This window comes from Salmo salar, chromosome ssa17 (genome assembly GCF_905237065.1).
Source record: "Salmo salar chromosome ssa17, Ssal_v3.1, whole genome shotgun sequence".
NCBI classification, from domain to species: Eukaryota; Metazoa; Chordata; class Actinopteri; order Salmoniformes; family Salmonidae; genus Salmo; species Salmo salar.
The window spans coordinates 35,808,036-35,823,392 of NC_059458.1; the positions used below are offsets into that span (position 1 = coordinate 35,808,036).

At 42.8% G+C, this 15,357-nt stretch overlaps 4 protein-coding genes across 10 annotated transcripts in view; 1 reads left to right on the plus strand and 3 right to left on the minus strand.

Moving 5' to 3' along the window:
• Positions 1-15,357, minus strand: part of LOC106592258 (zinc finger protein OZF-like) — a 510,174-nt gene that overhangs the window by 308,923 nt on the left and 185,894 nt on the right. The window lies entirely within an intron of this gene.
• The window catches only part of LOC106574981 (zinc finger protein 2), a 348,997-nt gene that overhangs the window by 261,135 nt on the left and 72,505 nt on the right, over positions 1-15,357 (plus strand). The gene's annotated exons all lie outside the window — the stretch shown is intronic.
• The window catches only part of LOC106575981 (zinc finger protein 239-like), a 237,317-nt gene that overhangs the window by 191,976 nt on the left and 29,984 nt on the right, over positions 1-15,357 (minus strand). The window lies entirely within an intron of this gene.
• LOC106606761 (zinc finger protein 879-like) lies at positions 11,627-12,722 on the minus strand. The gene is given in 2 exon segments (XM_045698587.1): positions 11,627-12,042; positions 12,045-12,722. Coding segments are annotated over 2 exon segments (798 nt in total). The 5' UTR covers positions 12,526-12,722; the 3' UTR covers positions 11,627-11,725.

Genomic DNA, 15,357 nt, shown 5'->3' on the forward strand with positions numbered 1-15,357 from the left:
CTACATTATGCATATGCAGGTCAAGAGGTGTGTTTTCCCTTCAGCATCTGCATGTGGCATAAGCTCACCCACCTCACAGCATGAATCTAAAATGGTTAATAACTTTGGCTGTGAGTGATGGGAAAAAAATCTGACTCTAAGGCAATTACTTGAATAATTCAATAGATGTTTTGTTTACAAACGTGATGAGTAAATTGTCTTATTTAAATAAATAAAAAGTGACTTCGCTATGGGGCTGTCAATTGGAATTCTGCCGTGCTTAAGCTGAACTGCAGTACCGAAGATGCCCTCTAAGTACAGTGGATAGCAAGCACGCTTATAGACTGGAAGCCTGGCCCCTTGATCTGAAAAGGGTGTAATTGCAGACCGCAATTAGGGGTGTTCTCTGATATTGGGTGTTTCATGATATCACGTTTGCACCAGTTGATGCTCCCCATTGGTCCGTGGCCGTTTTCTTTTGCGTTGGGGACAACAGTTTTTGACAACTGTAGCATTGTAGCTAAACCTAACCCTTTCCCTAACCTTAATCTCAGTCTCCTAACCGCCACATTAATTATCATAACCTGCCACGTTAGTTATCCAAACCTGCATGGTAAACAAATCCCTAACCCTCAACCTTTTCCTAACCTTAACCTCAGTCTCCTGACCTGCCACTTTAATGATCCTAACCTGCCACTTTAATTATCCTAACCTGCCACTTTAATGATCCTAACTTGCCACTTTAATTATCCTAACCTGTTATGTATGCTATGTGCCTAGTTAAATAAATGTTTTTTTAACAATTAGTCTCCATCAGTTTCATAACACTGGAACTGACCAATGGCATGAATCCATTTTTCTTATATCAGGGAACATCCACATCAAGAAACTGTACAGTAGTTCTCCTACTGGGAGGCGCGGGAAATAGTTGAAAGAGCGATTGGTGCTGAGGAAGCTATGGCAGTGGATGACCCGCAGCCGGTTGAGATTCATAATGTCATTTACCAGTTGAAGGATACCGATTGTAAAGATGAATTGTACGTGCGGCTGAAAGGTTTTTGGGAGTTAAGGAATTAACATTGGAAGCATTGCAGGCAGTGGTGGAAAAAGTACCCAATTGTCATACTTGAGTAAAAGTAAAGATACTTGAGTCCTTTCCTATCAAGGTAAAAGTGAAAGACACCGAGTAAAATACTACTTGAGTAAAAGTATTTAGTTTAACATATAAGTATCAAAAGTAAATGTAATTGCTAAAATATACTTAACTATCAAAAGTAAAAGTAAAATTAAGCAAACCAGACAGCACTATTTTCTTGTAGTTTAAATGTACGGATAGTCAGGGGCTCACACCAACACTCGGGGTGCGTTCCTAAATTCGCTCTGACTATATACTCTGATTTCAGAGCACTCTGGTCTGAGGCTGCCAGAGGGAAGAATAATTTATGAAAAACGAACGCTCAACATCCTTGAATAGGGCCGGTGTCAGTAAACGTCGGCAAAAAACCGCGTAATTAAATTGTTGCCTGTAGCACAGATAAAGTCACCAATGTTCTGGATAACATGAACACAGCCTAACCAGCTCTGCTAAGGTAGAGTGACCATATTTTAGTTTTCAAAAAAGAGGACATGTCCGGGAAAAAGAGGGCGTATGGTCACCCTAGTGTTGTGGAATGCAAAAACTCCCTCCGCAGCAGTAACAGCATCTTCTGTTTTACCTGCTCTCACAATATAGTCAGTTAATTTACCTGACGAACTCTCTCCTTTAGCTGCAATGTTGTGTTTTGCGGAGCTTATGTGGGCTTCTAGGTCGCTAGCACCTTTATTTTACACTGACACGTACGTGCCAGCTTTGCAGGTCATGCATTCTGCTTCACACGGATCCCGACTAAGACACGGGAATTTTCTCTGTAAATCGTCTGTGAATTTACATTTCCGTTAGGGCATTTTTGCTCTGTCCTGGAGCCATGTGCCACTGTTGACAAGCAAGCTGTTGCTCTGTCTCTTGGCTGTTGCCATGGTGAGGGTAATGATTGAGATGCAGTTTGACCAATGTTTGCGTAGGCCTTGACATGACCCACCAATGGTGGCGTGTGAGAAGGCGGGACCTAAAGAGAAAGGTCAAAGCAATGCAAAAACCCCAAACGCACACAATGAATGGCGATTGTAGAAAGCAAAAGCCGAATCCCGGACATTTTGGGCGATTTAGAAATCCCGGCCGGACGCATTTTTTTAGGTTCAAAAAGAGGACATGTCAGTGAAAAAGAGGAAGTATGGTCACCCTAGCTAAGGCGTGTAAAATGTCAGAGTTCTCTAATTTGTACTGGATGGAGCTAGCAAGCTTGCCAACGTAAAATCAGTAAGCTTGGATGCTTGACTGCTGTTGTGAGGTGAAAACGCTTGAATCAACCCTACTCCTCCACATAATTACTTTCCTATTGTTCCTCAATTGTAGTGTATGATATACAATTTTCTAGCTCTGAGTCTCTACTTTTATCCAATGCAAAAAACATAATTTCAAATGTTGCTACATAAGATCGAGCCGGTCGGTCACATATGAATACATATGTCACCCGGTACAGCCAGAAGAGGACTGGCTACCCCTCAGAGACTGGTTGCTCTCTGTTTCTTTCTAGGTTCCTGCCTTTCTACTGAGTTTTCCCCTAGCCACTGCGCTTCTGCATTGCTTGCTCTTTGGGGTTTTAGGCTGAGTTTCTGTTCAACACTTTCAAAACTGCTAATTTAAAAAAGGCTTCATAAAAAAATCACAGAGTTGTGATTGACATGTATATCACACAAACTGACTGATTCTTCTGATGTTGTTCACACAGGAGACCATGTTGAGACATTCTCTACATCCAGAGAGCAACAGCAGGAAGATCACAGAGCTAAGAGGTCTCACAACTGCCCACATTGTGAGGAGATTTTCGCAATTCTATCAAAGCTAAAAATACACACAGCCTTACTCCTGCTCTGACTGTGGGGGGAGATTCTCCCGATTGGATACCTTAAAATGTCACCAACAAATGCATACAGCAGTGAAGCCTTACTCCTGCTCTGAATGTGGAAAGAGATTCTCTCAACAGGGCAACTTAAAAACACACCAACGTATACATAAAGGAGAGAAGCCTTACTCCTGCTCTGACTGTGGGAAAGGCTTTAAAACATCAACTGAGCTAAAATCTCATCAGAGAACTCACACAGGAGAGAAGCCTCAGTACTGCTCTGACTGGGACGAGTTTCTCTCAATTGAGCAACTTAAAAACACACCAACGTATACATAAAGGAGAGAAGTTCTCTCAGACCAGCTAAGATTAAAGTCACTCCATCACTTAATTCTCATTTGATAAGTGTTAACAGTGAATTGGATCAAATGAAGAAGAACGCGTAGAACACGCTATTGTAATCCAATTGTTTCTCACTGAGAGAACTGTGTGGAGGAAAAGGAGCGTTCTAGAATGTTAGCCTGTCTTTACTTTACTGATCAGTGTGCACCTTGTCAGTTTTGGTGTGTTTTAGATTCTACTGTAAACATATTGAGATTACCTTGGATTTTCCCTTAGTGTTGAAAACCCTCTGAGGGATCACTTAAAACAATGGAGTGTGATGTTGACTGGGTGGTACGGCGTCCTTCTGCAGTTTTCTGTGGGAATGAGCTGGTACACACAACATGTATCAGATAGAGATGGTGTGATGATCAGTTTTCACCACTAGTTTGGGTATATTATTTTTGCTATTAATCAACTTTGTTTAACGATAAACAGGCTTTGAAACATCTACACTGAAAAAATATATATAAATGCAACATGTAAAGTGTTGGTCCCCTGTTTCAAGACCAGAAATGTTCCATATGCACAAAAAGCGTTTTTCTCTCAAATTCTGTGCTCAAATTTGTTTCCATCCCTGTTAGTTAGCATTTTTTCTTTGCCAATATAATCCATCCATCTGACAGGTGTGGCATATCAAGAAGCTGATTAAACAGCATGGTCATTACACAGGTGAACATTGTGCTGGGGACAATAAAAGGACAGTCTAAAATGTTTTAAGGGAACCTGCAATTGGCATGCTGACTGCAGGAATACCCAACAGAGCTTTTGCCAGAGAATTGAATGTTCATTTCCCTACAATAAGCTGCCTCCAACATTGTTTTAGAGAATTTGGCAGTACCACCAACCGGCCTCAACCGCAGACCATGTGTATGGTGTTGTGTGGGCGAGCGGTTTGCTGATGTGAATGTTGTGAACAGAGTGCCCGATGGTGGCAGTGAGGTAATGGTATTGTTAGGCATAAACTACAGACAACAAACCCAATTTTTGTGCCGTTCATCCGCCACCATCACCTAATGTTTCAGCATGATAATGCAGCTTTGTGAGGCTCATTTGAACTTGTTGAATTTCTGGGATCTTTTATTTCAGCTTCATGAAACATTGGACCAACACTTTACGTTGTGTTTATATTTTGTAGATTTGTTATTTTAGGCATTGATAATTCATGTATTTGGATAACTGTGGTGAACTTAATTGATCTACTAATGAAAATGTTCTACATTAATTTGTGCTGGTCAGCCTTTGTTTTGGGGGGTTTCTATACTGTAAATGTGTTTTTGTTTTATTTCTTAAAATTCAAAATTCCTATTTCAATTTATCTACTCAAAACATGTCACTACACCTCTACACATCACCATGGTGACAAGCCAATATGCCAGCCACAAGTATTCTCACTAATGCATATGTAACGGTTTAAAAACCTTAGACCCATTAACTCATCTATGATTTTCATGGAGACTTCAAACGGATCTCCCAGGTATCTAGATGGATCCTACACATCACCATGGAGACTTCAAACGGATCTCCCAGGTATCTAGATGGATCCTACACATCACCATGGAGACTTCAAACGAATCTCCCAGGTATCTAGATGTATCCAAAGAACAGTTAGAAGTAGGCTTGGATTTACTCCACGACCACTTCTCTAGTTCCCCCTTTTATTCCTTCGCTCGTCTCCACTCGACACGCCATCAGTTTCAAACAAAACATCCCCTCCGCCATCTTCTAGCCTTCCTGAGTCTGCCTCCTCTGTCCGTCTTTCTCCCAATGAATGGCCTGATGCCTCCCTGTCTCTGTGGACGCAAGGCCTAACACGTGTAACCGATGTGAAATGGCTAGTTAGTTAGCGGTGGTGCGCGCTAATAGCGTTTTAATCAGTGACGTCACTCGCTCTGAGACCTGAAGTAGGGTTTCCCCTTGTGTTGCAAGGGCCGCGGCTTTTGTGGCGCGATGGGTAACGATGCTTCGTGGGGTGTCAGTTGTTGATGTATGCAAGGGTCCCTGGTTCGAACCTACACTGTTACACACGCATCGCACACTGCATGCCTATTTCTCTCCAGGTATAAAAAAGTTTCAAATTCTCGCTGAAGTTTCTAGCCACAAGCATAAACTACCTAGCTGGCTTCTTCTTCGATGATATCATGTGGGGTCTGCAAAGCAAACGTTTAAGGTGCATTCCGCCATCTGTGCTGAAGTGTGAGATCATTTATGGTCTGCCTAATTTTTTACTGTAAAATAATGATTTAAATCAACATATCCCTACTTATTTCTACCACACCTTCCCCCCAAAACTCTCAACCCCATTAAACTGCATCTATATCATGCTGAAACAATCCACCCTTTGGATTGTCAACATAGTGTGACTCCTAAAAACTTTCAATATAGGTGTTGTGTAGGAACTAGAATATTTCAGTGATATGTCTGCTGTGTGTGGCTTTGACAGATCCCATGGGATGATAAACCTGTTCTTTGCCATGTTAAAGCCCTATTGGGACAGGCGTTTCTAGAGACGTTCAGGCGTTTCTAGAGACGTTCAGGCGTTTCTAGAGACGTTCAGGCGTTTCTAGAGACGTTCAGGCGTTACTAGAGACGTTGGTTTTGTAAATATTATCCAAGCAAGTGGATCCTACATTATTCCAGAGGATGATTCACACATGATACGTTTTTCCAAACGGCCCCCTTTTTATTGACTTTTGTGACAGAAGCCCGACGCACGGTTCTGACTGTCTGCCTTGTGGCCGACATGCCTACCTATGCCTCTCGAAGTAGACGACCGAAAATAGTTTCCAACCATGCCAAAAATACAGAATCTTAGGAGTCGATTCAGCTTGGCACTCAGAAATAGGAATCGACTCCCCACCACTAAGCACTAGATCTGTGCTGTGAAGACGAAAGGTTTTGTGTCCGTTTCAAATGTATTACTACAGGTATGTAATAGCACGTTTCAACTTACTAATATAGAAATAACATGTCATAACATACTAGGTTGCAAATCCGTCAAGGTATTATCACGTTTGGTAAAGGTTTTATGTGTTATTTATGTGTCAAACCGAGCGAAGGACGTGATAAGTCACATAGTTCGACACGACTGGGTTTGTCTGAGTGAATTAATGTACATTATTTCGTCAAGATTTCATAAAGATTCCATAAAAATTTCTGAGTTCGTTTTACGTGTTATTTTTTTTTTGTGTGTAAAAAAAATGGTATTAGCTTGTAAAATGGCGGCGTCCACTCTTTGAGTCAACGGACTTCAGTGCAGGCAGTCCGGTGCATCAGAGACAATTTCACGGTTGCTTTTCTGTTTTGAAGCTGAATCAAATCAAAATCAAATCAAATGTATTTATATAGCCCTTCTTACATCAGCTGATACCTCAAAGTGCTGTACAGAAACCCAGCCTAAAACCCCAAACAGCAAGCAATGCAGGTGTAGAAGCACGGTGGCTAGGAAAAACTCCCTAGAAAGGCCAAAACCTAGGAAGAAACCTAGAGAGGAACCAGGCTATGAGGGGTGGCCAGTCCTCTTCTGGCTGTGCCGGGTGGAGATTATAACAGCACATGGCCTAGATGTTCATAAATGACCAGCATTGTCAAATAATAATAATCATAGTAGTTGTCGAGGGTGCAACAAGTCAGTAACACGAGTAAGTGTCAGTTGGCTTTTTCATAGCCGATCTTTGAGAGTATCTCTACCGCTCCTGCTGTCTCTAGAGAGTTGAAAACAGCAGTTCTGGGACAGGTAGCACGTCCGGTGAATAGGTCAGGGTTCTAGCAGGTCTGGGACAACAGGTCTGGGACAGGTAGCACGTCCGGTGAACAGGTCAGGGTTCCATAGCTGCAGGCAGAACAGTTGGAACTGGAGCAGCAGCACGGCCAGGTGAACTGGGGACAGCAAGGAGTCATCAAGCCAGGTAGTCCTGAGGCATGGTCCTAGGGCTCAGGTCCTCCGAGAGAGAGAAAGAAAGAAAGAAAGAAAGAAAGAAAGAATTAGAGAGAGCATATTTCAATTCACACAGGACACCGGAAAAGACAAGAGAAATACTCCAGATGTGACAGACTGACCCTAGCCCCCGACACATAAACTACTGCAGCATAAATACTGGAGGCTGAGACAGGAGGGTTCAGGAGACACTGTGGCCCCATCCGATGAAACCCCCGGACAGGGCCAAACAGGTAGGATATAACCCCACCCACTTTGCCAAAGCACAGCCTCCACACCACTAGAGGGATATCTCCAGCCAACAACATACCATCCCGGGACAAGGCCGAGTATAGCCCACAAAGATCTTCGCCACGGCACAGCCCAAGGGGGGGGCACCAACCCAGACAGGAATACCACGTCAGTGACTCAACCCACTCAAGTGACGCACCCCTCCCAGGGACGGCATGGAAGAACACCAGTAAGCCAGTGACTCAGCCCCCGTAATAGGGGTAGAGGCAGAGAATCCCAGTGGAAAGAGGGGAAACCGGCCAGGCAGAGACAGCACGGGCGGTTCGTTGCTCCAGCCTTTCCGTTCACCTTCACACCCCTGGGCCAGACTACACTTAATCATAGGACCTACTGAAGAGATGTGTCTTCAGTAAAGACTTAAAGGTTGAGACTGAGTCTGCGTCTCTCACATGGGTAGGCAGACTATTCCATAAAATGGAGCTCTATAGGAGAAAGCCCTGCCTCCAGCTGTTTGCTTAGAAATTCTAGGAACAATTAGGAGGCCCGCGTCTTGTGACCGTAGCGTACGTGTAGGTATGTACGGCAGAACCAAATCGGAAAGATAGGTAGGAGCAAGCCCATGTAATGCTTTGTAGGTTAGCAGTAAAACCTTGAAATCAGCCCTTGCCTTAACAGGAAGCCAGTGTAGGGAGGCTAGCACTGGAGTAATATGATCAAATTTTTTGGTTCTAGTCAGGATTCTAGCAGCCGTATTTAGCACTAACTGAAGTTTATTTAGTGCTTTATCCGGGTAGCCGGAAAGTAGAGCATTGCAGTAGTCCAACCTAGAAGTAACAAAGGCATGGATACATTTTTCTGCGTCATTTTTGGACAGAAAGTTTCTGATTTTTGCAATGTTACGTAGATGGAAAAAAGCTGTCCTTGAAACAGTCTTGATATGTTCTTCAAAAGATAGATCAGGGTCCAGAGTAACGCTGAGGTCCTTCACAGTTTTATTTGAGACGACTGTACAACCATCCAGATTAATTGTCAGATTCAACAGAAGATCTCTTTGTTTCTTGGGACCTAGAACAAGCATCTCTGTTTTGTCATAGTTTAAGAGTAGAGAGTTTGCAGCCATCCACTTCCTTATGTCTGAGACACAGGCTTCTAGCGAGGGCAGTTTTGGGGCTTCACCATGTTTCATTGAAATGTACAGCTGTGTGTCATCCGCATAGCAGTGAAAGTTAACATTATGTTTTCGAGTGACATCCCCAAGAGGTAAAATATATAGTGAAAACAATAGTGGTCCTAAAACGGAACCTTGAGGAACACCGAAATTTACAATTGATTTGTCAGAGGACAAACCATTCACAGAGACAAACTGATATCTTTCCGACAGATAAGATCTAAACCAGGCCAGAACTTGTCCATGTAGACCAATTTGGGTTTCCAATCTCTCCAAAAGAATGTGGTGATCGATGGTATCAAAAGCGGCACTAAGATCTAGGAGCACGAGGACAGATGCAGAGTCTCGGTCTGACGTCATTAAAAGGTCATTTACCACCTTCACAAGTGCAGTCTCAGTGCTATGATGGGGTCTAAAACCAGACTGAAGCGTTTCGTATACATTGTTTGTCTTCAGGAAGGCAGTGAGTTGCTGTGCAACAGCTTTTTCTAAAATTCATCCTCTCACTTAACCCGGAAGCCAGCTGCACCAATGTGTCTGAGGAAACACCGTTCAACTGATGACCGAAGTGTTTCTGAGATACTGGATCCAGGTTACCTGGCAACTATCATACCACGCTCAAAGTCACGTACCTGGCAACGACTATCATACCACGCTAAAAGTCACGTACCTGGCAACTATCATACCAGGCTCAAAGTCACGTACCTAGCAACTATCATACCACCCTCAAAGTCACGTACCTGGCAACGACTATCATACCACGCTCAAAGTCACGTACCTGGCAACTATCATACCACGCTCTAAGCCACGTACCTAGCAACTATCGTACCACGCTCAAAGTCACGTACCTAGCAACTATCGTACCACGCTCAAAGTCACGTACCTGGCAACTATCATACCACGCTCAAAGTCGCGTACCTGGCAACGACTATCATACCGCGCTAAAAGTTGCGTACCTGGCAACGACTATCATACCACGCTCAAAGTCACGTACCTGGTAACTATCATACCACCCTCAGTCACGTACCTGGTAACTATCATACCACGCTCAAAGTCACGTACCTGGCAACTACCATACCACGCTCAAAGTCGCGTACCTGGCAACGACTATCATACCACGCTAAAAGTTGCGTACCTGGCAACGACTATCATACCACGCTCAAAGTCGCGTACCTGGCAACTATCATACCACGCTAAAAGTCACGTACCTGGTAACTATCATACCGCGCTCAAAGTTGCGTACCTGGCAACGACTATCATACCGCGCTCAAAGTTGCGTACCTGGCAACGACTATCATACCACGCTCAAAGTTGCGTACCTGGCAACGACTATCATACCACGCTCAAAGTTGCGTACCTGGCAACGAATATCATACCACGCTCAAAGTTGCGTACCTGGCAACGACTATCATACCATGCTCAAAGTTGCTTAGGTCACTGGTTGACCCTACCGTCCCTCCCCTGGTTGGAGTAAACCAACACACAACAATACTTCTACTGCTACATACAGCTATTTTCGCTCACATCTACGGTACCTGTAAATAAATATTATACATATATTGCCATTCATTCTAAACTGAACTCCAACCTTCCGATGTCCACAGATTAACTCACTTTTTCCAGTATAATGGTGTTGTGCCATTTCACTTGGCAATACATGTCTCCATTTGACTGTGATGTCACTCGAGGGTCCTGAACATCCCTATTTGTAACATTTCTACCATATCGCCCTAAAAATAAATACTTTACCCCAGAGTATAATGATATTACTCATTGACTGATCGTGGTTTTTCAGATCCCTTAACAATACAGTTTGCAGGTCCATCTTAACCCTGATAATATGACGCCACAACCATTCCTGGACCTGACTCCAAAAGCGAGCCACCGATGGACAGTACCGGAAAATATGTCCTATTGATTCTGTTTCCTCGTGACAGAGTCTGCACAGGGCTGACTGTCCTATTGATTCTGTTTCCTCGTGGCAGAGTCTGCACAGGGCTGACTGTCCTATTGATTCTGTTTCCTCGTGGCAAAGTCTGCACAGGGCTGACTGTCCTATTGATTCTGTTTCCTCGTGGCAGAGTCTGCACAGGGCTGACTGTCCTATTGATTCTGTTTCCTCGTGGCAGAGTCTGCACAGGGCTGACTGTCCTATTGATTCTGTTTCCTCGTGGCAGAGTCTGCACAGGGATGACTGTCCTATTGATTCTGTTTTCTCGTGGCAAAGTCTGCACAGGGCTGACTGTCCTATTGATTCTGTTTCCTCGTGGCAGAGTCTGCACAGGGCTGACTGTCCTATTGATTCTGTTTCCTCGTGGCAGAGTCTGCACAGGGCTGACTGTTCTATTGATTCTGTTTCCTCCTGGCAGAGTCTGCACAGGGCTGACTGTTCTATGCCCCATATATTGAGCATTCTTTTTGTAACAAGTATTTTGTTTAATAGCTTATATCGAAGCGAATGGGACTGCAGTGTCAATAGTTATGTCAGTTCGTAGACCCGATGCCAAAGTATTGGGACCTCAAAAACCTGTTCCCAAATTGCTTGCATTTTATACCGTATTGCTGTCAAACATTTTGACTAAGTGAAACTGATACATTTTTCAATTTATACTAATAATTTTAAGCCATTTCTGATTTTTAAATGGGAGAAAACTAGACAAATTGTTTAATTTCTTTAGTAATTGCCTCTTCCAATTTTGTGGCAGAGCCACGATGAGTTGGTTATCTTGTATTGAGTATACACCTCCATACGCTGTTGTTAGTTGTGTGACATCATTTGACTGTTCTTGTTTACAAAGTCCTTCATAGATATTATACACATTTCTTACAAGAAAATAGTTTTTTTTAAATCTATCAGTACATTGGAGTTTAGCCATATTATTTGCTGTAATATTAGATCTGCCTTTTCTGGAGGATGACATTGTAGACAACTCTGTATGACTTCATTTAAAAGGAGGATAGTTTAAAACATGGGTCCATTGTCAATCCACCCAAAATGTAAAGTTTTAATCTGAAAAAGGCTTCTCTCCTGTGTGTGTTAGCTGATGAACATTCAGCTCAGCTGATGTTTTGAAGCATTTCCCACAGTCAGAGCAGGAGTAAGGCTTCTCTCGTGTGTATCCGTTGGTGTGATTTTAAGCTGCCCTGTCGAGAGAAACTCTTCCCACAGTCAGAGCAGGAGTAAGGCTTCTCTCCTGTATGTATAGGTTGGTGTGATTTTAAGCTGCTCTGTAGAGAGAAATTCTTCCCACAGTCAGAGCAGAAGTAAGGCTTCTGTCCTGTATGTATTAGCTGGTGACAGTTTAAAGTATTCAATCGGGAAAAACTCATTCCACAGTCAGAGCAGAAGTAAGGCTTCTCTCCTGTGTGTGTTCTCTGATGAACATTTATTGCAGATGATGTTGGAAGCACTTCCCACAGTCAGAGCAGGAGTAAGGCTTCGCTCCTGTATGTATACGCTGGTGTGATTTTAAGCTGCTCTGTTGAGAGAAACTCTTTCCACAGTCAGAGCAGAAGTAAGGCTTCTCTCCTGTATGTATACGTTGGTGTGCATTTAAATGAACCAGTTGAGAAAATGTCTTCCCACAGTCAGAGCAGGAATATGGCTTCTCTCCTGTATGTATACGTTTGTGTGTTTTTAAGGTATCCAATCCAGAGAAACTGACCCCACAGTCAGAGCAGGAGTAAGGCTTCTCTCCTTTATGTATACGTTGGTGTGTTTTTAAATTGCTCTGTTGAGAGAAACTTTTTCCACATTCGGAGCAGGAGTAAGGCGTCTCTCCTGTGTGTGTTCTCTGATGAACTGTCAGAGACCTTGATGTTTTGAAGCTTTTTCCACAGTCACTACAGGAATACAGATGATCTCTTGTGTGTATTTTTAGGTGCATTTCTAGTTTTGATAGAATTGGGAAAATCTCCTCACAATGTGGGCAGTGGTGAGACCTCTTAGCTCTGTGATCTTCCTGCTGTTGCTCTCTGGATGTAGAGAAAGTCTCAACATGGTCTCCTGTGTGAACAACATCAGAAGAACCAGTCAGTTGATGAGATATACATATGACTTCATATCAGTAGGCTGTTCAATACAAAAGGGAATAAAACTAATTCTAAAAGTGGATAAGAGTTGAAGGCAAAATAGGGGCAAAAGGAGTGAAAATTATGTGATAGTGAGTGGAGGATGACAAGTTAGCAACCATCAATTCCATTTCTATTGGAGTTAATTCAGAAAGTAAACCAAATTCCATATGTCCTCTTTTCAAAGGATTGAGAATAACTGTAATTTCAGTGTTCAATTAACTGGATTTGCATTTTCCTGACAATACTGGTATCAAACCATGCAAGTGTCAGTAGCATGAAATAACATTAACCTTCTCATTGAAACAGTTCATCATGAAACAGTTATACAGCAACTTTTCATGTACAGTGGGAAGTTGGAATGAAAAACAAACTTTGTTGTGCAGTCTGGAGTTTTTCAGGGATGTGTGATGTCACAATTACAGAATTTAACCTAGCAGTAGACTGGGTCATAACATTTACATTTACATTTACATTTAAGTCATTTAGCAGACGCTCTTATCCAGAGCGACTTACAAAATGAATGAATGAAAAATAACGAATGGAGGTCTAACTTAAGATAGAACCTGCTGTTACCATGATTAACAGATGTCCCAATCTTGTCCTCCTCTTCTTCATCTTTAATGTTGACATTCAACTCCAGTGTTTGACTGCAGTCTTCCAGCTTCACTGATGCCATCTCTGGAACCTGCAGTGCAAACTGGGCTCCACTGTCACAATCAGGACCCAGTGACTGTAGGTTTGGAGTCAGTGTGGAAGGAGAGAGGCAGGCTGGGTTTGTCCTCACTGTTGATGTTACCGGCCTCAGACTTAATCTGAGTCAGCCTGAAGTAATAAAGAGAAACGGACAAAAAAGTTGTCTTCACATTTCTGGCACATTCTTTATTCTCTAAAATAATATTCAATTTTTTCTTGTTCAATTATCTAATTTCAATAGATCAGGTAACTAAACATTGAAAACAAAACATGAATTCACATCAGACACACATACTGTAAATGACACAACGTAAGTGCACTTAACCTATAGCAGATTTCCTAAATTCATATAAATGACTCAAAAACCATTTAGTACAAGTTTGCAGTATGTTTTAGGCAGCACTATGTACTATTTTCCTGAATAACCTTGTCTTCACTGTATTATTTCACTCATAACCAATGGTTAGTTATGAGTAAAAGTAAAAAATAACTGCTATACATCAAATTCCTTACATTAAAGCTACAATATGTAACTTTTTGGGCAACCCGACCAAATGCACATATAAATGTGAGTTATAGATCTGCCAGTCTCATTGAAAGCAAGTCTAAGAAGCGGTAGATCTGTTCTGTTTGTGATATTTCTATGCTTTCCCTTCCTAAGTTTAGTTATTGTCTTTTACTTTTGGTTTTGTACACCTGAATAGAGGATAACTACAGCGAATTCCAGAAAGTATTCAGACCCCTTGAGTTTTTCCACTGTTACGTTACAGCCTTATTCGAAAATGGATTAAATAAAACATTTCCTCATCAATCTACACACAATACCAAGTATTAAAAGGTGAAAACAAGTACAAATTTTTGCAAATGTATTAAAAACAAACAACAACTGCCCGAGTTACACCAGGAACGCACAATCCCTCTATCAGTGCTCAGACTGTCCGCAATAGGCTGAGAGAGTCTGGACTGAGGGCTTGTAGGCCTGTTGTAAGGCAGGTCCTCACCAGACATCACTGGCAACAACATCGCCTATGGGCACAAACCCACCATCGCTGGACCAGACAGGACTGGCAAAAAGTGCTCTTCACTGACGAGTCGCGGTTTTGTCTCACCAGGGGTGATGGTCGGATTCGCGTTTATCGTCGAAGGAATGAGCGTTACACCAAGGCCTGTACTCTGGAGAGGGATCGATTTGGAGGTGGAGGGTCATTGCAGCCAATGACAGCGCTGTGCGTTACAGGAAAGACATCCTCCTCCCTCATGTGGTACCCTTCCTGCAGGCTCATCCTGAAATGACTCTCCAGCATGACAATCCCACCAGCCATGCTGCTCGTTCTGTGCGTGATTTCCTGCAAGACAGGAATGTCAGTGTTCTGCCATGGCCAGCGAAGAGCCCGGATCTCAATCCCATTGAGCACATCTGGGATCTGTTGGATCGGAGGGTGCGGGCTAGGGCCATTCCCCCCAGAAATGTCCGGGAACTTGCAGGTGCCTTGGTGGAAGATTGGGGTAACATCTCACAGCAAGAACTGGCAAATCTGGTGCAGTACGTGAGGAGATGCACTGCAGTACTTAATGCAGCTGGTGGCCACACCAGATACTGACTGTTACTTTTGATTTTGACCCACCCCTTTGTTCAGGGACACATTATTCAATTTCTGTTCATCACTTGTCTGTGGAACTTGTTCAGTTTGTCTCAGTCGTTGAATCTTGTTATGGTCATACAAATATTTACACGTTAAGTTTGCTGAAAATAAACGCAGTTGACAGTAAGAGGATGTTTCTTTTTTCTTGCTGAGTTTACTTAAAGGAGAAGTTTCCTATTTTAGGGGAGACCGGGGATGGTTGTAACACAGGATAGTTGTAACACTTAATATCGCCAATCAGGAACAAGCTAAAATCATGTGACTCACTGTGCATATGCTCAGTTTGGTCCTCATGTGAAGAAGTTTGAA